The sequence below is a fragment of the Calonectris borealis genome, chromosome 20, assembly GCF_964195595.1.
Source record: "Calonectris borealis chromosome 20, bCalBor7.hap1.2, whole genome shotgun sequence".
Lineage (NCBI taxonomy): Eukaryota > Metazoa > Chordata > Aves > Procellariiformes > Procellariidae > Calonectris > Calonectris borealis.
In genome coordinates, this window is record NC_134331.1 from 14,370,403 (window position 1) to 14,395,514 (window position 25,112).

At 46.9% G+C, this 25,112-nt stretch overlaps 2 protein-coding genes across 8 annotated transcripts in view; one reads left to right on the forward strand and one right to left on the reverse strand.

The window, feature by feature from the left end:
* RECQL5 (RecQ like helicase 5) overlaps positions 1 to 10,891 on the forward strand; it is a 38,879-nt gene extending 27,988 nt beyond the window's left edge. Inside the window, exons 8-19 of one of the 7 annotated variants that reach the window (XR_012676712.1) lie at positions 1,730 to 1,957; positions 3,455 to 3,554; positions 4,059 to 4,095; positions 4,879 to 4,937; positions 5,085 to 5,161; positions 5,644 to 5,737; positions 6,210 to 6,350; positions 6,815 to 7,488; positions 7,708 to 7,786; positions 8,677 to 9,046; positions 9,453 to 9,525; positions 9,650 to 10,891. Coding sequence is in view for 5 of the 7 variants with exons in the window: in XM_075170000.1 (XP_075026101.1) it covers positions 1,730 to 1,957; positions 3,455 to 3,554; positions 4,059 to 4,095; positions 4,879 to 4,937; positions 5,085 to 5,161; positions 5,644 to 5,737; positions 6,210 to 6,350; positions 6,815 to 7,488; positions 7,708 to 7,786; positions 8,677 to 8,928; positions 9,453 to 9,525; positions 9,629 to 9,750 (1,936 nt within the window). In the remaining 2 variants the exon portion in view is untranslated. Of the gene's footprint in view, positions 1 to 1,729; positions 1,958 to 3,454; positions 3,555 to 4,058; positions 4,096 to 4,878; positions 4,938 to 5,084; positions 5,162 to 5,643; positions 5,738 to 6,209; positions 6,351 to 6,814; positions 7,489 to 7,707; positions 7,787 to 7,906; positions 9,526 to 9,628 lie in introns of those variants that run through there. The other 6 variants (XM_075170002.1, XM_075170000.1, XR_012676711.1 and 3 more) reach the window with 6 other exon arrangements.
* The window catches only part of MYO15B (myosin XVB), a 29,234-nt gene continuing 14,471 nt past the window's right edge, over positions 10,350 to 25,112 (reverse strand). Inside the window, exons 21-43 of the mRNA XM_075170140.1 lie at positions 23,695 to 23,810; positions 23,070 to 23,129; positions 22,748 to 22,823; positions 22,129 to 22,247; positions 21,756 to 21,874; positions 21,158 to 21,299; positions 20,910 to 21,021; positions 20,423 to 20,583; positions 20,042 to 20,154; positions 19,865 to 19,925; positions 19,548 to 19,620; positions 19,090 to 19,166; positions 18,628 to 18,704; positions 17,916 to 18,046; positions 17,196 to 17,290; positions 16,820 to 16,897; positions 16,392 to 16,500; positions 15,895 to 16,043; positions 15,382 to 15,509; positions 14,246 to 14,379; positions 13,621 to 13,754; positions 13,036 to 13,176; positions 10,350 to 12,766 (exon numbers count right to left, since the gene is read on the reverse strand). Of these exons, the coding sequence (XP_075026241.1) occupies positions 12,707 to 12,766; positions 13,036 to 13,176; positions 13,621 to 13,754; positions 14,246 to 14,379; positions 15,382 to 15,509; positions 15,895 to 16,043; positions 16,392 to 16,500; positions 16,820 to 16,897; positions 17,196 to 17,290; positions 17,916 to 18,046; positions 18,628 to 18,704; positions 19,090 to 19,166; positions 19,548 to 19,620; positions 19,865 to 19,925; positions 20,042 to 20,154; positions 20,423 to 20,583; positions 20,910 to 21,021; positions 21,158 to 21,299; positions 21,756 to 21,874; positions 22,129 to 22,247; positions 22,748 to 22,823; positions 23,070 to 23,129; positions 23,695 to 23,810 (2,465 nt within the window). The 3' untranslated portion in view covers positions 10,350 to 12,706. The remainder of the gene's footprint in view (positions 12,767 to 13,035; positions 13,177 to 13,620; positions 13,755 to 14,245; positions 14,380 to 15,381; positions 15,510 to 15,894; positions 16,044 to 16,391; positions 16,501 to 16,819; positions 16,898 to 17,195; positions 17,291 to 17,915; positions 18,047 to 18,627; positions 18,705 to 19,089; positions 19,167 to 19,547; positions 19,621 to 19,864; positions 19,926 to 20,041; positions 20,155 to 20,422; positions 20,584 to 20,909; positions 21,022 to 21,157; positions 21,300 to 21,755; positions 21,875 to 22,128; positions 22,248 to 22,747; positions 22,824 to 23,069; positions 23,130 to 23,694; positions 23,811 to 25,112) is intronic.

Sequence of the window (25,112 nt, forward strand, 5' to 3'; positions counted from 1 at the left end):
AGACAGCACCAGTAGTTCTTTTGGAAAGGCAGGACAAGGGGATCGAATGTGTTGTCCCCATCCCAGTACCCCCACCCTTCCCCACCATGTGAAAGGAGCTCTTTCTTCGAGTGCAAGATGAGAGTGAGTCAGTGCAGCTCTGCAGGGGGATATAAAGCCAGCTTTGTAGTAGCCCTCTCTAGGCTTTCAGTGCCCTAGACCGTGCAGTGCAACGTCAGCCTGTTGCAGCCCTCCTTACCTGAGCAGCGCCAGGTCCTTTGGGCTTCAGCACACACATTTCATTGCTCTGGTGACAGTAGTCTGCAACCTGCTGCTTTGCTGGTTCACTTGCTCTTTTGCTTGGTAAATTAACCTCCCAGGCTGTGGGAATGAGTGAGCCAGCTGCTGCTGTAGACCCTTGCAGGGTTTGTTTCTGATGCTTTGGTAGACATGCAGTTATGTTCCCCCCAGACATACACACGCATGCACACAAGTTAAGAAGCAAACTACATTTGTTAGATCTCTGGCAAGTTCAGACATGCCTTAAAGGGTTTATAATAAGAATAAATGAAGTGCTCACTCTCTTACTTTTCCCCTCTGTGACCCACTTTTTGCAGATGAAGTTGGTAAGCCAACTAGGGCACTCCTTGGTAGAGAGGAAAAATCTCCACTTTGTTCTTCCTTGCAGTAAAATAAAATTACTCTTGTTGCTGCTTGGCTGCAGGATTTGACCTCTAAATGCCTGATGAAGTAAGTGTTTCTGTGTATCTAGTATAGCATTTTGATTAAGAGACAACTGGCCACCCCTGCTGTGAAATCCAAGTTTTAGAAGCTCCTCTAAATTCTGCCCACTTTCTTAAAAAAAAGAAAAAAGAAAAAAAAGTATCCGCCTGGTTCCTCTTTATCGAGCGAAATCAGTGTCTTCACTGGTTTAAGTTAGAGAGTGTTCTAGAAGAGAATTACTTCCTGCCTGTATTGCTAATGAGCGTATCTCTGTACCAAACTCTTTTTTACATACCCAAAAGCACTGATATCTGCCAGAAATCATTTGAAGATTCCTGGAAGAATCTAATCATCTTCACATGGCTAGTTTGCTAAGGCTGGTAGAACTGGTTGTGCAATACTGTATGAGCAAATGGACTGGTTTTCATGGAGGCAGAACTCTACCCGAACTTAGGCTGCATGCGTTAGCAGATCGAGACCCAGGCTGTATGATCTGAATAGTGCTCCCTTTGCCCTCAGTCTGGACTCCATGTCTGTGACTTAATTTACATTCCTGTTTCTTCAAATGTAGATTTGTTCACTTTCAAACCACAAACAATAAAATTAGAAGCTCTCCACTGTGAAATATACAGAACTACTCTGAGGGCTCAACAGGACCTCTTTACACATTTATCCCAGAGACATTCTGATTGGACATGGAATATATTTGACCAACAATGCAGAATTAATAGCTGTATATTTCATCCACCATGCCTTTTGCAGATCTCAAAGATCTGAAAGCATTTAGCAGAAGAGATTAACACCACTGTTTGTTTTACATGTGCGGAAGTGGAGGCAGAGAGACATTAAGCAGGGTGCCGGGAACAGAACCCCAGTTCTGCTCCAGGGTTTAATTCCTGTGATTCCTGCTGGAATAGGCATTCTCTGCAAAAAAAGGCTCGTCTTTATCAAAAGACACCTTTCATTTGGAGGGTGGAGTTCTTGTCAATAAAAATAATTACCAGTCATTTTCCCTTTTGTTTCCTAGATGTCGCCATGCTGCTATAGCGAAATACTTTGGCGATGTCACCCCACCTTGTAACAAGTGCTGTGATTACTGCAAGAACCCAGGGGCAGTGAAAAGGCAGCTGGAGTCACTGGAGCGCTGCACCAACAGCTGGAGCAAAACCTGCATTGGGCCCACAGGTTCCTCCTGGGATAGCTATGACCCAGAGCTGTATGAAGGCGGGAGGAGAGGTTGCAGAGGTTTTAGCAGGTCTGTGCTTGGTAACTCAAACTCAGCTCATAGAAGCTATCAGAGAGAAGAGTATCTCCCAGCTGCAGGGCCAGGCACTCCTATTTTCAGCACATGTTTCTGTGTGGTGGTATTTTCCTGTAACTTCCTGGCAGCAGGAGCTGGAATTTCATTTTCCACACACTTTGGCAGCCTCGATCACATTCGTGTCCCAGAGAGCCAAAAGCTGTTTTGACTGACCTAAGAATTGCCCTGCAGAATGTAATTGGTTCAAGAAACTAGCCTGAAATTTTTTGAAAGCAGTAAATGGGCTCAGCCTACTCACAGTCACAAGGATCAAAAATTTTTAAATTGAGACCAATGTGACAGCAAAGTATGACACAATCCAGAGTTCATTCCTGAGTTAGTACGGCTGTCTGTGGCCCAGCAGGCTGGGGGGCCACTGAGAGGACTTAGTCATCACAGAGGATGTAGTGGAGTGCCAGCACCAGCTTCTTCTGCAGATTGCTAAATTTTAGTGTTTCCCTATCAGGCTGACAGCAAAGAGAAGATGTGCAGTGGGAAACGTAATTAATTCTGTAAAATGCTTGGCAGTGTGGAGATGACAACTTCTCTTCCTCCTTGTTCTCCGGCTGAGTTGCAGTGATTGTGCAGCTCTGCCGGGATGCAAGTTTCACTGCTTGCACTGCCCATGAAGCTCTGCCAGGATGTGCAGCGCTGTCGGCTGGCCTAGCCCTCTGCTTTACCTTAAACAGCTTGAGACTGGTAGGTTTGTTCTTCAGGCAAGTCCAGCTGAGTCAGAGGAAACTGGTGTACTTGTGACCTAAGCCCGTGTTTGATCTCAGGACCTGAGACATGGCCAATGCTGTTGTACAGCACACTGTTTGCCACTTGATTTATTGAACCTCTCCATGACTTGGTTGTAGCTTTGCCTTGGAAGTTGTAACGGTCAACAGCCTTAAAGCTCTGATTTGTGATACCTGGAAGTTTTGCCTGTGACAGCTGTGGAAGGCAGTAAACTCTTGGGCTACATCTGGCGAGAATCAGTTGCTGCATTTCAGTGTATAAGTGATGGGGATTTCATTTAATGCAACAGCCTGTGAACGACTGAGGCTGAGGAATGGATGCTTTGCCCTTTCTGCCATCTCTGCTCCAAGGGCAGTAATGACTGACAGATGGGGGTACATGACACAAGACAGTGACTCCTCAACTCCATGGGAGAAGCTAGCAGAGCTTCGGAAATGGAGTCCTCCATTCTCAGAGCACTAGTTATGTACTGCTAGTTCATGCTACTGCTTACTAGTTCATGGGATTAACAAATCCCATGAATTTTTGGAGACACTACTGTCCAGGTTGAGGGATGGTAGTGAAACTAAAAGCTAAGGCTTGTTCAGAAAGGATGTGAAATACATCATCTTCTGTAAATACTGGGATGACCTAGGCTTTCCAAAGCTTGTCCCCCAGTTAATGCTACAGCTACAGAAATGTTTGTTCCTCTTGTTTTCCTGCCTTATCCAGGTATGATGAAGAAAGCAGTGGGAATGGGGATGAAGCCAACGAAGAGAGTCGGAAACGGGAATGGAACAACTTCTACAAAAAGCAGATGAGTCTTCGCAAAGTGAGTTGGTATCCCTTTGCAAGAGATTCACAGATTGTTTGCTGTGAGGTTGTCTTACAGACATAAAGGCTTCCTGGCACTAATGAAAGTAAATTATTGCATCTTGCTGTTGTTTGTTCTGTTTTTCTACTTTTTGTACCTCTGCTTTTGCTGTGTTCTCCATACTCTGGGCCAGTCCCATAATGTGAAGGAGCACAGCTTATTCGTGTACTGATTTCTCTGCAGTGCTAATCAAGAAGATCCTGTTGTCTTTAATACCTCTGATATTAGTAAAAACAGATTTCCCCATTCAGCTTCTCTTGCATATTCCTATAGCAAAGGTGAGCTTTCGGCTTTGATTCTCATCCTTTGTCTCCTTTCCCCATTTTGGTGCCTTTTCAGTACCTTTGTAACTTCAGCATTAACTTTCCCTGGAGCAGGGGTATAAAATGTGTCTTTTGTCCTTCTAGACCTGCATGTGTGTTGCAGGAATGGAAATGTTGACTGATCTTTGTTTTCTTCCAGGGCAAAGAACCAGAAAAAGAAGATTTTGTTCCTCCAAGTAAGTATGTTCTTTGATTTATAGTGGGATTTCTTTGGGAGAAGGAAGTTTTGTATTTTGCAGCTGCATGTAATTTATATAGCATCAACACTGGAGGTATCAATCCCTAGGCACAGAGGTTAGGCTTTTGGCTGTGAAAGCTTGGCTGGAGGAGATGGATCAGAGCTTAGCTTTGGTTGGGGTGAAGATATGGAATGCATCTCTCTGAACAATTTTTCCAAATAAGCAAGAGAGAAGGAAAACACTGTCTAACCAGACTTTGTAGGCTATTTCTGCAGTGGTTATGCAGCATTATTCAATTGGGCTATAAGGAAATTGCTGAAAAACTTTGCCATTTGTAACTGTGCTACTTGAGGCCCTGTCTAGCAACACAGTTCTTACACTATTGTAAAAGAACACCTGGTAGTTCATGTTACTCTATTCAGCCTCTTTATTTTTGGTTGGTATTGCGGGGAGTGGAAAAGGGTTGCATTTCTTAAGAGCTGGGATTCCTTGAAAAAGGGTTTCCTGAGATGGGGAGGTTTTGGAAATCTGTTAGTCATAAACTAGCAAAGTAGAAGTTCTCATCCAGAGAGAAAAATCTCACTTCTGCTTCTGCCTACTCTTTTGGAGATTGCAGCTTCTCCAGGTAAAAAGGGTGACTGTAGTGGTCCTTGGGGTGACTATGCAGGGAGGAGCATGCCAAGCAGTACTGGACTGGCACCCTCCCAGTGCCAGTTGAGATGTTCTCCATCAGCCTCAGCTCTGCTATGACACCTTTTCCAAATGTCTCTTCTGTGGTAGGTGCAGACTGCGCCTTGAAGGACGCCTTCAGCAGGAGAATCTCTAAGCTCACAGTAAAGGTAAGAAAGGCTGGTTAACATTCAGTCTTGTTAACTTGCAAAGAACCACAAAGATTCTGCCTGCCCTGTTCTTACTCCTTCAGGGATGAAAGTCCAAGGGGTACTATGACTTCTGTAGAGCATGTCTGAGTATCCCATGTTTCCTAGGGACGGGAACACTGCTTGAAGATGCTGGAAGAAGCGTTGAGCACCAATCAAAAGGTTCCAGCAGCAGGAGGAAAAGGGTATGAGATGAGAGAAAAGGGGTAGCATACTGAGTCCCTTAACACAGTGCCTACTCTTCCCTGAGCAACATTACCACTCTCAGGGAATACCTTTTGAAATTATTTCGTCCAAGGATGTAGTTTCACTTAACAGCATACTTCCTGTAGTGTTGTTCAGGATCAGATACGCAGATTCCTGTGTCCGATCCTGCTAAATCAGCTTGATCCTAGGAGTTGCAATTCTTCCCTGTCCCACAAGATGGGGATAGTGTACTTCTCAAACTGAGCAACTGGAGGACTTTGATTTAAAACTGTTTTCACCACCCTTTCCATTCTCCAGCAATTCACCACTGCATCTCTTAGGCTGTAATTGGAAGTTATCACTTACTCGTGCACCGGAGGGAGTGAATTTTATACTTTCTTGGGAGATGCTTAAGCATTAGTGTTCCCTTTGCAGACATAGAAGCGTGTCTTGCCAGAAATTACCCCAGCTTGTGTTACAGGTCAGACCCTCATGCCTGTGCTGTGGAGCTGGAGTATGAAGCTTTCCGAACCAGTAAAATGGCTAACTCATACAAGGCAACTGTGCTAAAGAAGGTAGGGCCATACATCTGCAGTTGTTCCCTTGAATGTGCTGTGGCCTCAGCTCAAGGGGAAATAGGGTAGAGTTTGTGTGGGAAAGATGAAGGAGAAGCTCTGCTTTGCCTTGGATGTCTTCCAAATCTTTCTTCTTGGTTTTGTTTCCAGGAGGGCCCATAATCACATTGGTTTCACATCTTTGTTGGCTTTACAGGCTTTGGAAACCTACATACCAGTGCAAGCTTATCAAAATGTCCTCTAGGTCTAGCAATAAAGGGAATGGGGAGTTCCTCAGAGTGTTGCTGACAATACAGAAGCCTTGGTTTAGGTTAGCTGGTTGCAGTAAGTCTCTCTAAAGATGTTTCTGTTCTTGAGATAGGTGTCTCTCCAGGGGAGACATATGTTTTGCTACTATGGCTTTTAGTGTGTACAGAGGCAGGAATGAATAAAGATTTCTGGCCATTAGAGAACATTACTGTTGTCTTTTTAGGTAGCAGAAATCAACAAAGCCTCAAAACAAGGAGAGCTGTTCTCAGTCTTTGGGTCCAGAACTGGTGGCAACAGCAACTTAGAAACAAAATCTGGGTCTCCAGCAGAAGAGGACTTCCTCCCTGCATCCCAGGTTTACTCGGTGAGTGAGTGCGGATAGGATAGACAAGGAGGGAATGGTGTGCTTTGTCTATCTGCTTTTTTATAATTTTGTTTTAGATCCTTTGTGTGGCCATAGCTATATTTCTATTGGAACTGCTTTCCCTGTCTGTCCTTTGGTTTTGGCGTGAGATCAACTAGTCATGCTGGATCCTATTAGTGAATATAATCTATGTGCAGGCCATACATCAAAGAAGTTTTTCTCGTCTTGCTCTAACCAAGGATGCTGTCTGCTTCCTTACTGCAGGTCTGTGACTTTAACCTAATCCATTTCCCTCATGTCTCAGTTGATGGTTATGATGATGAGTCAGTTTTAGAGCCTTCCCCAGCTTACGGCTGTACACACTGTGTATTGTATACAGAAACTTAGTTCCTTTCAGGGTTCTGCAAACAGGGCTTCCTTAATGCTTTCATATCCAAAATTTCTTCCTCTTCCTTTCTCCCTAGTTCAAACCCAAGCGTGTGGGAGCAGGATTTCCAAAGAAATCCAGCTTGTTCCAAACAGCTGCAGAACTGCTGAAGATCCAGGAAGATAGTGATGCAAAGCCTGCCAAAAAGGAAGTAGATTGTCCAAATGGGCAAGACAACAGCAACTGCAGTCTGGAACCGGACACCAGAAACCCTGTTCTCCAGAAGAAAGAAATAGCAACCAAAGCAATGTGTGAGAGTGCTGGGGTAGAAGTATTCCTTCCTGAGAAGAAGGGACAGCAACCCAGTCCAGACACAAAAGCTGCCCTTTGGGATAGCCCTACTAAGAAGTCCAAACCTAGCAAGAAGCAGCAAATGCTCGCAGAAGCGGCCAAAAAAGAATCACAGGATATTTCCAAATTCTTCTCCCTCCCCAAAGGTGGGTCTAAAGCCAAAAGTTGCAGCTCAGCAAAGGAAGATGGCTGTTCTGCAAGCACACTACCTCAGGTTTCTTCTCAAAGCATGTGTCAAGAGAAATCAATACCTCAGGAAAACAAAGATGTCTCTGGAGAAGATGTGACTGGACTGTCGCAGGCAGAGAATGAAGAGCTGAAAGAGACAGAAGTAACACCGACTGAGAGGGAGGAGGATTTTAAGACTCAGCAGGCTGATGAATCTGAACTCTTTCAGGAAGAAATTGATGTAAAATCCAGGTAAAATCTCTACCTCTCTGTTCCCTTTGTTGCCCTGTTAACGAGCTGCAGAGCCCCACCAGCCTTGTCCTGGAAACTGGGAATCTGTATTAGATCTCTAGGCTGGTGAGGGAGACTCTTGCTTCACCATAGAGAGTCTCGTGGCCACTGACAGTGAATGCAGTAATACCTTCACTGTGGAATGATTAAAATTGGCCTTCTCTCCACTCTTCCCACTAGTGTTGCTGAAAATGTCGCAGAAACTGAGCTAATTGTTGTTGGGGAAGGTGAGTGTGGGAAGCGACCAGGATCAAATGAGGTAAGACTTTAATGGATGCTAATTTCCTCTATTTCTTGTGCTCATCTTGTGCCAAGTTTCTCTCTGAGAGAGATGCTCCTGATCTGAACTTCACCTGATAGTGTTATTTATCTGGTGAAGGCTCAACTGCAATTGCAGCAGAGAGGAGAACTGTAGTTGCGTTGCAGTCCTGGTGTTCCCCTGCCGCCCACTGGGCCAGTGCCAGCAACTCAGACTGCAGTGGAAAGCTTCCCCTCCACTCCGCTTTGTTTCCTCTTCTTTGCAACACATGTGACTGTACCCTTGCTGATGACTTGCCTGGAATGAGTCTCTCCACCCCCTCGAGGTCTGTAACTAACTATAATTAGCAAGCTGCTTTCTCAAGTCAAGAGAACAACCACAGGCCAATGACGCACAGGACCACTCAGAAGCAAACCATGCTCACAGACTTCGTTGCCATTCAGTTTCTGGCTCTGTATTTGGCATCTGAGACTGCCTGGTAGCTGTCTCTCCTGAACAGTGCAGTTTTCTCCTTGCTCTTTCAAATTGAGCAGGAGTGTGGCACTCCAGAAGTGGTTGATTCTTCCAGAGGGGTGACAGACATCCAATCTTTTCCTGTCAGTTTTTCCCATATAGGATGGGGTCTAGCAATTAGCTGCCCTAATAAGACCATAGGGTAATTCTAAATGAGGTAGTCTTAAAGGGTTTTTCTTAAAGTCCCCCTTGTGTGGGAAACAGTGTATTATGTCTGCACAGCAAAATGGGTTACATAGATTCCTGCATGGCATTCACTATAGTGAGAGCCTGCGGGATGCTGCAAAGATTCATGTTCTCAGAAGGTAGTGGCTGCTTGGAAGTGTAATGCTGCCATAGGAATTGGTGGGTTTGGTTTTCTTCTGTCCCATCTCCAGGATATGGGAAGTCCCGCAACAAAGCGGCTACGGACAGCGGCAAAATCTTCTATTCTGTCCCAGCCAGAAAGCAAAAGTGTTGGTCCAACAAAGAAGAAGGTGACTTTTGATCCAAACTTATCACAGTGTGATAAAGAAGGAATCAGCAAGACTCTACAGCCAGTGACCAAAGGCATGTCCCTCAAAGAAACAGCAGACATCGTTGTCAAATATTTGACCCCATTCTACAAGGGTGGCAAATTTGCTTCCAAGGTAGGGCACAGCTCAAGACCCTCTCTAGCAGAAGGAGACTGCATCTCCCTAGTGATCTGGGGCTCGAAGAAGGGGGAGGTGATCTGGATACCACATTTCATTTCCAAGTCACATCTTGGTATGTGCTGTTTCAGTGACTCTAGGTGCAGCAACTCACCTCTCCCAAGAAAGGGTTTGTGTGTGATTTAGAGTGGTATCATGTTGGTTCCACATTTGTTTGTGATTGTGTTTTCACACTAAACTCCGGGAAATTTTTAAAAATTCCCATCTGTGGACTGGCAACAGATCAGGTTCAATTCTGCTGTAGTTTACTTGATGTGTTCTGCAAGGCAGCATATGTGTGCATGTGCTTCTCCAGCACTGCAGGGTCAGGCGTATTTGCAGGTTTGCAACACTCCTGTAGTCCAAATCTATGAATGGTTTGTGCTAGAGCCAGCCTATGCTAAGGGCAAGACAAATGTGGAAACAGTCTGGTGAGGTAACCAATGTCTGCTTTCTGCTCTTTATCTTCCCCAATTCTGCAGGATCTGTTTAAGGGCTTTGCTCGGCACCTGTCTCACTTACTGACTGAAGAGCAGAACCCTGTCCGCAAGACTGGTGAGTTAGCAGCTGGAGAGAGCACCTAGAATCTTGGGTTCTTCTGATGCTAAATGTATTGATGTCTTTAGAGGGGACAGATGTCTTAAGTATCATCTCAAAGGTGGTGCTTCCTCTCTTGCAGTGAAGGAGGAAGCACAGAGACTCATCAAGGAGTTTTTCAAAACAAGGGTCAGGTGTGAGAGTGAGACAGACTGGCAGGAGCTGCAGAGCTCGGAGAGCTGATCCTTGCATCATGTTGGCTGTCTTCCTTCCTCCAGCAGTGGGACCAGGGGATCTTGAAGAACTCAGCCATGGAGGGTTTCACGAAACTGCAGAAGTGAGCTTTCTTTTCCCACTGCATTTTTGCTCACTTCTGTCCTTAGTGACACACACTTCCAGGAAACCAGTTTCTGTGAACTTCTGGAGAGTTTCTTCAATAACTAGGGCGCTGAAGCCCTCTAGTACCTCTTGCCAAGAGGTATGAAGTCTGTATCTGCTGGATAGGGTAGGGGCTGCTGCCTCAGATGTTCTGCAGTGTCTCCAACCTCTGCTCCCTGCAGCAGTCTGGGAAGGGCTCAGACTTTCCAGCTGGGACTCTGCTTTAGGATGGCGTCTTGCTTCCTAGATGGCTCCTCCCCTCACTCCCCCATCTCTTAGTTTTTGTTTCAGTGTTACCAATAGAAGCCTTACGCTACAAGTTCACATGCTTTGCTCAGGGCTGCCAATGACAAACTTGATGGTTGAGTTCCTGGATGGAATGTTTTCCCTTGAAGGGCAGGAGGGGAGCGTTTTGTTTTTACCATGCAAGCAATGCCTACCTTCTGAAGGTGGAGAAACTGGTATTCTTTTTCTTTTAATCTGAATTTTTTTTTAACTTTGTCTAGTTCTGCCTGCCCTTTAACTTAAGCAGTGATGCTCTTTCAGTATTAACCTCTCCCATAGTAGCATCAAGGTTACCAACCCTTTTCCAGCATTTGCTTGTAATCCCTAAAGCCATATTTGCCCCCTGTGCCTCACCCACAGTCTGCAATACAGAGGGCAATGCTGCTGTTATAACTGGTTAAGGTATTGCTGTGGCCCTCAAATTGACACTGTGGTGCCTCTGCTGCTATATTTATATAAGGACCTGAACCTTAGGTTATCAGTGGGCTTCAAATAACCTGATTCCCTGGTACAAGTCCTTTCTGTTGGGTTTTTGTTGGGTTCTGCCTTTATTCCATGCCTATAGAGGCTGGTGGCCTCAGGCACTAGTGCTGCTAGAAGAATCTGCAGCCTGAGGGGCCATCAAACAGGCTTTTAGATCACTGTACTCAACAGATGTACTTTTTTTTAAATGTACTGAAGGGTATGTGTGGAACTGACAATAAAACAATGTTATAGCTGCTGTGGACTCTTCCCGAAAGCTTTTTCTTACCAATTAATCATACAGACTGGTCTAAGATACATTAAGACTCCAGCACTGTGAACATAGACATTTCTTAACTGAACAGAAAGCTAATAAATGCAAGCCTGGGATGGGATGGATAGGAAGCACGTGTCAGCAGACATCTCCAACCCCGTACAGCTGCAGGACTTCTCCAGCTAGAACCAGAAGGAGAACCTGGAAATATTTAACTCAAAAGTCACTTTCATCTTCAGCTTGCTCTGCGCACTGGAGGACAAAAGGCTTTACAGGAAGCCTTTTACACAATAGAAGTGAGCTTTTTTTTTTTCAGCTGTTGTCTGCTGGCTTCTATTTTACCTTCCCATTAAAAATCCTGTTTCATCAGCCACTTAAGTGCGGTTACTATCACTCCAGAGTTCAGCTGCTGCCTGGGTGAACTTCTCAGAAATGCTTTGTTTATCTCCTAAATCACTGACAATGTGCTTTATCAGAATGTGGGACATTTCTAATCAGATGAGTTGTGCTTCTATGTAAGGCAGCAAAAGCTCAGAGAAAGAGAAGGGGAATAAGGATAAGTTAATCTTCAGAGACCTTCTCTATTCCTTTCTTTCGTGTTGCTGTGGTGCTTTACCTAGCCTTGCAGTAGTGCTTCTGAAGGAGGAGGGTGGAATATGCTTCAGCTAAGATCTAAGGTGCTGCCAGTGAGCAGTACCTGAAGGGAAGTTCCTGACAGTGAAGATGCTGTAGTTACTTCTGGCATCAGCTCACCAGTAAGAAGCTAGCTGTGCATCATGGCTTCCATTGAGCACCCTCAGATCTATCCCATTCCCAGCCAACAGTGACAACCTTTTCCTCAAGCTTTGCCAGTTACCTGCAGGTCAATCTTCCCGTGTTAGATGTAAACCAGTATCTGCCATATCTCTATGTGATTATTTTATAGCAATCTCCTAAAGTGCAGATATTTTTCAGTTCAGTAGGATAGCTGTAGCAATAAAAATAAATTAAGCATTTTTGTACATCCCAGGACACTCTCCTCTACTGTAATACAAGTTCCATTTGAATATGCTTTCTCCATGGGCACTGAGCCATCATTTAAGCATGATAGCTGCATGGACATGACTGACTTCTTTATAGTAGAGGGAAACATATGCATATAATTACGTCAGTGAGCAATTAATTAACAATAAACTTTCTTACCATTGCAGCTCAATCTGTGCCCCAGCATATGTGTTAATTGTATATTAACACTGATCTGCTTTGCAATTAAGATGCTTTCTACAAGCTCCTGCTTCACAAATCCTGCTATAGGGGCCTCTTGCATATCGATACAGAGAAAAAGCTGGCCTATGGAAAACACCAGCAGCCAGTGCAGCCATTTCATAGCCTCAGCTTTGTGTTGTGTTACACAAATCCCTAGCAAGCATCAGTCTTTGCTCATGTTAATTAATTCAGAGTCCCACACTGCATAGCTTGAAGGCAATTGCTTGCATCTGTTCAGCTGCTCTATGTTGGAACAGGCTATGAAAAAGCGATGGTGTGGAAAGGGTGTCTTGTGGTTTGTTTAGCCAGTGCATGCATCGCTTCAAGGAATAGTACTTGGGGACTGAATGGCAGGTCACAAGGGGTGACATTATGGTCCAGTCCATCAACAAACACTGTGGTGGCAGTCTTAGAAAGCAGCTGTCTGAGGTCATGGATGTCTTTTGAAAAAGACCTCTCCAGAAGACAGGGCAGGGAGCACTGAACAAGCTCAAAGAAAGCTCCAAGAAAGAAAAACAGTGCTGTTTTGCTTGGTCATTCTCCTCCTCTTAGGCTTTAGTGGTGCAACTCTGTTTTATCCAGGATGACAACAATCGTGTGATACATTTCTTTAGCCTGTCAAAACACAAATCAGTATCAGTCATTCTCTGCCCTAGAAATGTCTGCTTCTCATAATTAAATATTCCCATAAATCACTTTCCGTAATTAAATATCAGGTAAGTGCTGGGACAAAGCTGCACTTTGGGGCCTGGGAAATGCAGTGCCCCATCCACCTCTGGGACAGAAGAGAGCAGTAGTACTGTCCCTTAGCAGAGGCCCAGCTGGGCAGTGGAGGGCAATTTCTGAATTGCCAGGAGGAAGCTGTAGGTCCAGGCTGATCTCACCTGTGACAGTTCAAGCCACATAGTCTTGGGGCTGGCAGCCGAGCCATAGTTCAGTTCTATGCCAGGAAGCCCAGCATCAGAGATAGGCTGCAGGGTTCGCATCTTCTGCAGCTCTTTCAATGGAATGACACAGGAGATTGCCTGTGTGAGGAGAAAAGCCACAAAACACTCTCTGGTGCAGTCTTTACAAATAAAACCATCTGGTTCTCACCAAGGAGGATTCACCTCAAGAGCATATTGAAAGCTGAGACAAAGACTGGGGCACAAGGCAGTGTATACAGAATACAGGGCAAGCTCCTGCTGCCAGCGTGTCCCTAGAACTCCTGCAAGATTGGGGCAAACAGGAATGTGACCTACACTTAGTTTTACTGTGGACCATGCTTGTTAGCATGATCACTGGACTTACAAAAGAGCACATGGCAGCACTAACTGTTCTACCACTCTTGTCACTTGCTTTGGGCTAGGCCTGTTGTTAGAGTGGCTGTGATGCAGGTAAATATAGTCTCTTCCTGCACAAGTTCTTCTAAAAGTCAAAGTTAACATCTGACAGACATCTGGACTCTAGGGAGGAATTGTCTGGCATACCTGGGTGATGCCATCCACCACAATGATCTCTTCTTTATTCACACCAAAGAAACAGGGCACAGGGATTGTGTCATCGCTGACTCTCTCTACAAAGTAGGTGTTGTAGCCAAAGAAAGGCAATTTCATCACGTGCTCTGTAAGAAAGCAAAAGGTGGCTTTCAGGCAGCAGCTTCCAGCCAGCAATCTATTGCACCAACCTAGGGTGGTCAAAAGCTGCAGGTGTTCCCAAGCTTTTCTGCATTAAAAAGTAAGATTGACAACTTCTCCCTCCTTCCCTCCCTCCCTCCCAGGCTGCTGATACTCAATTCTCAGCAGGCTGAATAGATGTCCTGTTCTTTTCCGACCAGAAACAGATGTGCAGCCAGAATATCAATTAAAACACCACTTGTACAGAGCTCTGAAAATCTACTGCAGACTTCTGCAAAAGAGATGGGACTTCTACCATGATCACCGTGTTTGGGAACAAGTGCCAGTCTGCAGGGGGAGGCTATCAGGGAGTCATATGTCACGGCCCATTCCAGGCTCCAAGGATCCTCGCCAACCTCATAAACTCTCCCAAAAGCACATTCAAAGCGGCTTCCATCATGCTCAGGATAGACTCAAGCAGATCTGGATGTCTCCTCACCTATGAACTGGATTTTTGCATTCACTGGCTGGAGGGGCTGCCTGGATCTCAGCAGCATGCCAACATGGTTCTGCAGAGCCTGGGGACTGATGGAGGACTGCAGGGTCTTTGGTGTATACTCCTTCAGCTCTTCCCTGTGCCAACAAGCAGATACTAATTCACCCCCTGCCCAGCTAAAATTGAAAGATCAGCCAGGGGGATTAAGAGGAAGGAGGGGATCTGGCAACAATTTTCAATTGCAAGGCTGGGGGCAAGGGTGGAGGGAGAGGGGAAGAGCACAACAGGTTATTTCTAAATTGGGTAGTGTGGAAGGAAACATCAGAGACAGTGAGGCCACCATTTTCCACAGAGAAGGCAGCTTTGCACCACTGACTAGTGCACTGGGAGAAATCTCTTCTTTCTGGAGACAACAGGAGCTCTTCAAGCAAGGACAGTAGCACGAAAGTAAAGCCACAGGGTGTTTCTTTCACAGGCAGTCTCAGCTGAAAACCACCTTACTCTAACTCTGTCTTGCTCCTGTGCGTCCAAAGCACTACGCAGAGCGGATTCCCCATGCCCAGCAGAGTTATGCCATTACCCCCTGCTGCTGGTGGTGTAAGGGGATCTGATGGAGACATTACGTCCGCTCTGAATCAAAGTGCATAAGGATACAGGAAGGAAGGAGTGTGAAAGTACAGCTCGGGGTTGCAGGACAGAAGCTTTCCAGTACCCAGGGACATTTTCATTCCCATTAGGCATTTCACTACAGATTTCAGGTGCCCAGGGTTGAAAACTCTGGCACTTGTGAGAAAGAAAAAAGGAGCATTCAGCCCAACTATAAGCTCATGCACTTCATTCTTGGTATTACAAACACATGGCAGTCGAAAGAAATGTCCATGGCACCTCATGAGCTCAGGAGAAGTCATAAAAGGAAATGTGGATCAGAGACAGTCAGCATTAAGAGTGTGAACAGGAGGTAAACTTTCTTGATTAACAGGCAGGAGTCAGTAACTAAGTGACATTAATTAGTATCTTACGTTCTCCAGAACTGTCCATTCCTTAATTACCCAGAGAGTACTTTCAGGCACCTACCTCTAATCCCTGTGGTGCCAACAGCCATTAGAGATAGAGACCCACCATGAGACAGACAGACATACCTGGAGGGAGCAGAGTTCTGCTGCTCTGTTTTGGCCCAGTGCTGGAGCATTGCCAAAATGCCCACCTGCATCTCCATTTCTTTACTATGGCTTAACAGTATCCTCCCATTCAGGTAATCCCACAGCATCTGAGAAACAGCAAAGCAAAGAGGCCTTTGTTAAACCTTGCAGAAGGTACATGCAGGTCTGGGCAGCGCCAGGCTGCAGAGACCCACATCCTACCTTGCTGATAACACGAAAGCAAAGGCTTTCTGGGCTCAGGAAGAGCATGCAGAACTGCACAATCCAGTCTGGAACAGTACAGCTCATAGGCTAGGGCTGCAGGCACACTGCCTTCTTGCATCTATAGCTTCAGTTATTGGTCATTCCCAGAAACAGCATACAAAGCCCATCAGCCAAAGCCCCACTTCTTCAGCTCTCTTGGCCATTCCCATTGGCCTGTACACTAACCCTGCCCCTGCTAGGGAACCCTTGCTAGGGAGGTTCCTGGCACGCACTGCTCTTGTTGCTTACCTGTCCATAATGAACATCAGTATAAATTTTGTTCTCAAAGTGCAGAGGTGTCCTCCAGATAAGCCTGCGTAAAGTCACAGTGACCAACTTGTCCTCCAGCAGGTAATCATGAAGATAGTCCTCCGATCTTAGTGGCCTCACCGTTTTATCTACATGTTTATGCAGGGAGAGGGTTATTACTCTTGGTGCTGAGACAGTGGGCTGAGCTCCATGGCCTGGGACAGGAGCCTTCCTGCACGCCTCCATTCCACCCTGCCCGTATGACTCCCAGCATCAGCCATTCCAAAGGGACACGGACCCACACACACCTCTTTCAGGAACAAGCAACACAGCCGCTGAGAAGGCACAATCCTTAACCCCACTACAGAGGGAAACTGCTGAAAAGGAACCTCCCCAGAGGCAGCAATGGTGGGGGAACTATTCAAAACAGTGGCCGTGGTACTCCCTGTTGGGAGAAACTGCTTTAAGAAAGAATCTAGATGCTAGTCTCTACTTGCCGAGATTATCACTGTCACTCCTGATGGCAAAAAGAACAAATTCCTGTATCTCTTCCTGTTCGCCTGCCCCCATCTGCTCACAGACCTCCTGCAAGAGCTCCTTGGCCACCTGAAGCAAGGAAAGAAGCAAATAAGTACCATGGCCAGGCAAGCCCAAAGCAGCCCCAGAGAAGTTAGACATACTGGGCTTGTTAGAGGGCAGCAGTATGGCTCTGGCCATTGCGCAAAGAAGCAAGCTGGGTGAGGCATCCTAGCGTTGTGCAGGCCCTACAGAGATACGCTGCTACAGGGATTCCTAGGAAGTGAGTGGGAAACTGTCACAGCACTATGGGGAGCACAGGCCAAGCCCAAGGTTTTGACAGATAAGGGAGTTCCCTGGTGTGGCTCAGAGTCCAGATCAATGAAGAAATTCAAAGCAGAAAACTCACAGTGAATGTCTTAATTCTGGTGAGGTATTCCACGCCTCCAGGCATCAGTATCACTAGTCGGCGGGCACCACGCCCCTTCTGCAAAGGACAGTCTTTAGGCAGCAAGACATGCAGGATCCCATCAGCCCCACAATTCTTCCTCCCTCTTCCTTCCTCCTCATCCCCACCTTCTGCTACTTGCCCATAGTATCTGCCTCTTGCCTGCCCACATCCCTGCCTACTCCATGGCATTGCACTTCCCAGTCCCCTTGCAGATGCATGCCTCATTTCCTCTCTTGGAAGACTAACCACCCCTGTAACACTGCACGTGGCACCTCCTGGCAAGCCTCTGCCCTCCCTCTCTTCCCAGCACCTCCACTTCTCTGCCCTTCAATACCAGCAATGCCTCTATCTCCACAGGGAAAGGAAGGTGGCGACGGCCCCCATACATGAAATTTTTCCGCAGGTTGCTCTGACAGATCTTGGCTATATCTGCAGGAAAAGGAAAAAGCTTCATGTCCTGAGCCAAACAGAGGACTTAGCATTGTCTCCTATGCTGTTGGGTCATCCTGGCTGTGTTGAATTTAACCCAGGGCTGCTGCTAGGAGAGGAAAGAGACTTGACCTCATCTCCCACTCTGCTAGGACACATCCAAATCATGAGGGGCCAGCCCCAGACAGCATCCAGGGCAGTAGAAGTACACAGGAATGACAGGATGGGAGAACTAGAACCCTCTTCTCTGGCAGGATTCCAACCCAAATACCTCACAGCTGATGACTTTGGAAGACCACAGTCTGCCTTTCCCCCAGGTCTAGCTGTTGAACTGGGCCTAAGCCACAGGGCTAAGCTAAGCCTCAGAGAGACACACAATTCCACCTTGCCTGGGTGAAGATGCAATGGGAAATTACCTCTGCAAACAGAAAGACTAGAAATACAAAGCAGACTCTTGCCTGCAGGCTCAGGTCCCTCAGTACCCCACTCATTTCTCCTGCCTAACAGGATAAGGGAGATTTCCCTGTTGGACCATGTCCCCACCTGGATCCTTCTTTCTTTGACCACTGGGCTTTAGTAACAAGGGGGCAGCCATTTATTTTACAGGACACAGAAACAGTCATACCATGGTGGGTGCTGGATGGATCACTGCTGGCTAGCTGCAGAAACTTGGTGGCATAGGGCATCAGGATGTTAGAAGGGAGGAAGTACCCAGTTAGCAGGCTTAGGAGCAACCAACCACGCAGCACGCTCTCCCTGCGGGATAGAAAGAACTGTGGGCACCTTGGAACAAGACAATTACGGCTCCAATCAGCTCAAAGTGAACCTCTGCCCTTCTGAACACCTATGGCAGGTGGCAGAAAATAAGGTGGTGGCCCTTGGTCAGAGGTTTCTTACACTGAGGAAGGGATCAACTCAGTTATTCTAACAGCAAACAAAGAAAGGGAACAGTCAAGGCCACTCTGATGCCACTGCTACCATATTGCAGGGCAGCGTGGGGTCAAGCCAGTCCTAACTGTTGTACCAATTCCCCAGGGCTGTGAAAAGGAAATCAGGACTCTGAGCAGCACCACTACCGGGAGCTACCAGGAATGTTTACCAGTGCCCAGATACTCAGCAGCCAGAGATAGAAGGACAAACATTCATTGAAGTGAAAAAGCCAAACTCAGTGACTGGCTAAATTCCCTGAGTGCTCGGCAAAAGCCCCAGCAACTGTGCAGCTAGGGACAGTACATCATTAGGGGGCAGCCTCTCTCCTGGCCCTGCTGTCTATGCAGCAAGGCAGACGGTTCCCCTCCAGCTGTGCATGCACAGGAGCTGACAGTGCTGGTACTCACTGGTGAGGGTTGTGGGTGACCTGTTTGATGACCTGGCAGTAGACCTCATCATGCAAACTCTCCTTCTCCTTGCACAGCTGCATTCAGAGAGGAGAAGACAGCATCAGAGAGGGGACAAGAGCATCAGAGAGGCCCCAGGTCATCTCTGTGCCCTTCCTCTCCCAGTTCCAGAGCTCTGCCAATGTGGCTTAAAGCTTGGGCTTTGCAGCCTCTGGTCTCTAGTGCTATCTAGCCCAAAGAAGGAGAGGCAGGTTGTGCTCTCATCCAGACAGTGATATCCAGGGAAAATATTTACATGCAACTCCTTCCCCCCATGTTTTTTAATCAGCCTCTCTGTTTCAGCTCCCTTTCTCATGTAAGAGGTTGCATTATGGCTCTCCCTGATCTCTCCCTTCCCAGCAAGGTCTTGGCCCTTCATTCCCATTGGTGCTTCAGCGCCTTGCCCAGGGGAAGGTCACAAACCTGAAGGATTTCATAGATGCATTCAACCTCATTCTGGTTCTTGAGTTTTGATTGATCTCCCATGAACCGCATCAGAGCTGCAAAGCAAAGGCTAGCATTTAGGTCTAAGCAGAGGTGATCCTGCCACGGGGCAGACAGTAGACTAGAAAACGTCCTGAAAGCTTTTCTGCTCCACGGGCTATTATGAGGTTTGCATTGGACACATGTAGTTGGTGGGTCATCAGCCCCAGCAGTGTGTGTTCTTGGGCACTTTGCACTCAAGGCAAAGTACATTTTGCTGGACGCTTTCAGCACGGACACAAGTAGTTATTAACTGCAGAAATGCCTTAGGAGGGGCCTTCCTCTCACAGTTTTCATTCCCCACTCTGGGCTCCATGATGCCTATGTGTGGCCACCAAGGCCGACCCACTCACCCCCACTCCAGCCTCTGCAGTGTTGTGTCCTAGGGAGATACTTACTCTTGAAGTTCTTTGTAGCAAGCTCATTCAGTTCACTATCAGAGTACTGGAGCAAAGACTCCTGGATTGGGACCTGCAGAGTCAGAATACAAGGGTAAGCTGGGGAGGCAGATCACACAGAGCTGTGCTGCAGGCTTCACAAAAGACACAAGCTCCCAGTATCTTGCAGGCAGCACTGAAGAGTAGGGGGCACCTACACTTCTCCAGAGACTACAGCCAAGGATCTGCCCTCTGCGCTTTTGCCATGTGCGGACAAAGCTAGAGGCAATGCTGGAATTAGGATTCTGGCTGTAGCCATGGGGAGAGACTGGACTCACCTTGGTGTGCTGGACCAGGTGAGCTGCTCTCTTTTCAGCGGACATCCCCTTCAGTCCCTGCCTAGACAGAGGAGAGAGAACATGCCATCTAAGAAATATCCCAAGAAATGGCTTGGTGTGGGTCAGGCTACACAGATCCTGTGTATGCTTGTTCAGGAGGGACCACAGCCTACTCACATGGACTGAAGCTCTCGGAAGTAGGCTGTGGCGAAGTCCATCATGGTATAATGATCGCCAGCAGGGACTAACATGATGCTGTTGGGTTCTGATGTCAGGCTGGCAACAGAACTCTGCAGGGACAGGCACAAAACCCACCCTGAAAAGTCAGCTGAGAAACTGCAGTGTGTATTCTCCTCACCTGCCAGACCTGGGAAGGCCTCATCTGTGTCTGGTGCCTCCCCTCCCACTATGATAGTATTTGAGTGTCTCCATCTGTAAGGATTAAGCAGTCATCTTCCCTCTAGCTTTGGAGTCAGACACTACCAGGGCCATGGACCCACCCTGGCAGCTCCCACAGAACCCAGCCATGTACCTAGCAGTTCCCCAAGGACAACTCACCTCTCTGCTGGTGTTCCTGCTCTCTGGGGAAGCTTTCATGCTCTTCCGCAGGCCTCCACGTCTGTCCATGCTGGTGCTGAGGTAATCAGGGGCTGCAGCCAATTGCACCAGGCTGATGGGGAAAATACCACAGCGGCCACCAGTGGAGCCAAACTGCCAGCCTGCAGAAACAGGGAAGAAAGAGTCAGGAACCATGGCAGCTACCAAGAGAAATGAGCAGAGAGGCATCCTACTGGCAAAGGAGAGGACCAGACTGACCAGGCTTTCCTGCATCCTAAGATAACATCTGCTATAACTATGGCAGTTGGAACAAGGTGTGTTGCAGTCAGAGAATGGCAGAGCTGAAGGCTAACTATGCTGGCCATTAACAGTCTGCTTTCCTCTGGTTTACTCGACAGCAGCATGTAGAGTTTCTGGGCACCATGGGTCCAGCAGGCCCTTGAACCCAGTCCCCACCTTTCCTGCCAATCTTGACAAACTCCCTCACCTGGCTCCACGCCTTGCATGGGCAGTAACTCGATGAGGTCACCCTTCTTGAAGCTAAGAAGGCTCTTGTCATCCGTGATGTAGCTGCGCAGAGCAACAACATAGTTGGTATCCTGGGGAAAAAGCGATGGGGAGGTCAAATCTCGTCCCCAGGATGTGAGGGACTCAGACCATGTCATCCCATGGACCCTCTCAGGTCCATGTGGGAAATCACCTTCATTCCTTACTGCACTACAGCCACTCTCTCACCTGCCTCAGCTCCTGGATGAAGAGTTCCACCATGGCCTTGATGCATGGAGCCTTTGGAGAGTGCAGGAAGAGCTGCTCTGTCTTCAGAGAGAACTCCAGGGCATTGCTGCCCTTCAGTTCCACTGACAGCACATCTGCAAAGCTGAGGACACAGCCAGCATGCTCAGGCTTCTTCTGCCAGAGCTAGGGATGCAGATCATGGGGATGGGAGCTCATTCCAAGGACTGAGAATGGAGACAGGCCTCAGCACGCTCCAGAGGGTGGCCTTTCACTAGCACTGTATTACAATAGTAATAGCACCATAGGCTGCTCATGGCTTTCACCGTACCACTCTGAGGACCTCCCTTCTGATGACATGCAGGGAGCTGACTCATGCCTAGCACTCACTTATTGTGAGCAAAGCACAAGGTAGGAAGGAAAAGGAAAGGCCAAACTCATTAGGAGGGTCAGTGAGTCACAACTGGCCTAGGACAATCCTAGAGAGCATAGCACAACCAGTCAGTTTTCAGCTCACCTGTTCAGTCTGCCTCCTACACTCTGAAAGCATCCTGCAAGTGACAAATTATCATCCTGCAGCAACCAGTGCCCTTTTGCTCACCTGTAGCTGCGAAGAATCTTCAGGTGTTCAGGGTTATAGCCAGCTGCTTTCACCACCCTCAACAGCCGCATGCCCCGATGAGAAACACCCAGGATCTGGACATCACTTCCATTTTCGCCCTGTAGGGGAAGTGCAGCAGAGAGCATTAAAGGCTCCATCCCACCTGGACAGGACACAGCAGGGGAAGAAGGTAATACCATATGTACCATGAAGGAGGCCCTGGGCAGACAGAAGTGTCAAACCCAGCAAGGTACAGAAGGTGCAGAAGAATGAGTGATGTGTGGCCAGGCAGGGAGACAGAAAGAGATCCCAGGTGAACTAGAGCCACACAGCTAAAGCAAGCCCAGGGTCTGGTGAGAAGATTAAGACTCACGTGAACTGGGAAAAGGCGGGAGAAATAGTTAGCCCAGTTATCCCGAGCAGCCAGTACAATTCTCTTCTTTATCCCATCCTCCTGAATGGACTGGACATCGTTGCCAACCCGGAACTCCACTAGCAGGGGTATAAAGCAGATACTTTCTCAGTAAGACAAAGATGGCCAAGTCTTCCTCTGCCCAGGGACTCATTCCCACCAGTCTTCCTCAGTGATTACAGTGCAGCAAACAACATGCAGAGGTGAAAGGATACCATGTTATTTGCACACACCAGTCTACTACTAGTTTCTCTCCCCCTCTCTATGAAGCTCCTGTCAAAGACGACAGCTGGATTTTGAGACAACTCAAAATCCCATCCTCGGGCCTCAGTTTCCTCTCCCCACAATAAACATATCAGAACTAAGTTTTTTGGCTCAGAGAAATTTCAGGGGCATTTTATGGCCATTTGGAATAAACAAACATTCCTACACTGCACTACACAGCACACACAAATGTGCTTTCTTGCTGCAGTGACAAACATTTCTTCTCTGCCCTAAGTCCTGACTGAAAGGGCTTGGAGGCTGGTTTCTCGTTTCAAACCAAAAGCTGGGAGGAAGGGATGATGGGGCTGTTAATTACTCAGCAGGTCTTTCATCTTGCGCTTCTCCTCCCTGGAGATCCGAAGGCAGGAATCAGAGAATGTGTCACACATGATCTGCAGAGGAAGGAAACAGAGAGGCTTCCACTGAAAAGGCCACATCTGAGTGTGCTGGAACATCTGAGGCTGTTAAACAGACTGAGTTTCAGAAAGGAGTGAGCAGGGGCTTGACTGGATGGACCTGGAGAAAAGACTAACACTGCTAGGGATGCAGAAGCGAATGCAACTTATACAATGTAATCATGGAGTGTTTTGTCCCCAAACAGAAAGACAACAGGCCTTGAGTCATACACCAATACATACCTGTTCACACAGCAAGTTCAGACAATAAGGGTGACTGAAATTTTCTTTGGGGTAAAACACCTGCAAGAGGAGGATAAAAACAATAGTAATGTTACAGATGTTTACGAATGTTGCAGAAATAGCTCCCCAGGGATGTTCTGTAATCCATATGCCCTACTGCCAGAGAGGAGTGAGTCCATCTCCAAGGACAGGCAGGGAAGAGACACTGGGAATGTAAACAGAAGGACTAGGAGCGAAGGACCAAAAGTAAAGTGGTGAGACCATGGGATGAACCCTGGTCAGTTCAGTGCACTCTCCAATACTTGATTTTAAACACACTTGTACTATTTTAACAGGAAAGCACCAGGTAACAACAAGTTTACTTTATTTGCAGACTTCTCAGTGCTTTACAGGGGAAGGAAAGGACAGGTAGGGAAACTGAGACACCAGAGTCAGTAAGGCAGAGTAGGACCCGGATCCCCTATGAGATGATCCCCTGCCTCCGACTCCTGTGTCATGTCATCTCCTCCCAGAACTGTCTTTGTGCTCTTATATCACACTGGGTGCCTATGACAAGAAATTATTTTAACCAAATGTGGGACCCGTTCCCTCCCCCCATAGCCAGCTCTCAGCTAATGAACTATACCTCTTTGCGCAGAAAGATTTTCCAGGCAGGGTTGACATAGGAAAAGCTGACACTGGCAGTGAGCTTGTACAGCTGGGTCTTGATACCATCATCTTCTGCTACTGTTACAGTAGAGTCTGTGTGAGGAGAAAGAGCAGTGAAGATGGGCTTTGCTAACTACAGGGTCACCTTTCCACCTGCCAAAGACCTACCAAGAGAAAGGGGACAGTGCCATGTGCCTGACTGAAGATTACTGTCAAGAACCTTCTTGAAGGTCAGCGATCAGCTAATATGAATGCATGCATAAAACAGTCATCATGTGAGTACCAGCATTTCTGATAGCATTTATACTTGCTGTATTAGCCACAAAGTTCAGTGTTCATAATAGAAACACGCCAGAGATAGGGAGCACACAGCATCCCAGGCAAAATACTACCCCTGTGCTTAAGCTTGAAGACGCAGTTTCACTTTATGTCATTATAAAAAGGCTGCTAAATGTTTCAAAAATACATAAAAGTTCTCCCCTGAGCTTGCAGACTGCAAGGTTCTGGTACCAGGCAAGGTACTTGCACTGGATTTTCTCTCTGCAGGAGGTCTATTAAAGACAGGTTCAGTCTGAAGACAACCATTCAAAGGCATTGCTTTACAAGGTAGGAATATCTTAATTTAAGCACTCCCAACTTTTGGAACTTCAGAGTTCATAGACAATCAAGAAATGTAGTAGATCCCACAGTTCAGCTGTTTCTATATTCCTATTCAAAAGCATGTAAGGATTTTTCAGGCTAATCCAGTTACTTCAATTTACTTTCACAAGACTTCCTGAAGCTCCATTTTTTAAAAGAGAGGGGGAGTGAAACAGGGACATTCTTTTATACCAGGGAAGCTGATGCAGGATGGAGTCCTGCAGTAATGTGCTTGACTGACTGTTCCTTGCATGTTATAAAATGTGATGCTGATGAGAGTTTTAAACAGCTTGAAATACATTGGTACATATATCCAAAATTGCAGCAAAATATAAAATGAATTACGGCTCCAGGCTCCCACTGCAATTCAGAGACAAAACCTAGGACTGAATAACGCTTCCAAACTCCTGCTGAGAAGCATTAGCTATGCAATTTTTCAGGTGGGCAGCATCCAGACACTCCTTAGGTGGCCAGTGTCCAAGGTCTCCCAGGCTCTCATTCTCCCTGAGAAACATTTCTTCATTTCTCAGCCTGTCTCTAAGGACCCTCCAGAGGCTCTAGAAGGTAAAACACGTGGCTTCCCATTCCTCCCTGGTCTAAAGTCCATCCGTTGAATTGCAGCTTTGATAAAGTACTTATGCTTCAGGTAGGTAATAAAACGTATTGTGGACTGGATCTTGATAAAGCTGTAGCCCAAAGGTCCTTTCTGGTTTTAGCTGCATTTTTCAGAGAAACCCAGCCCCTCCTTCATCGTTT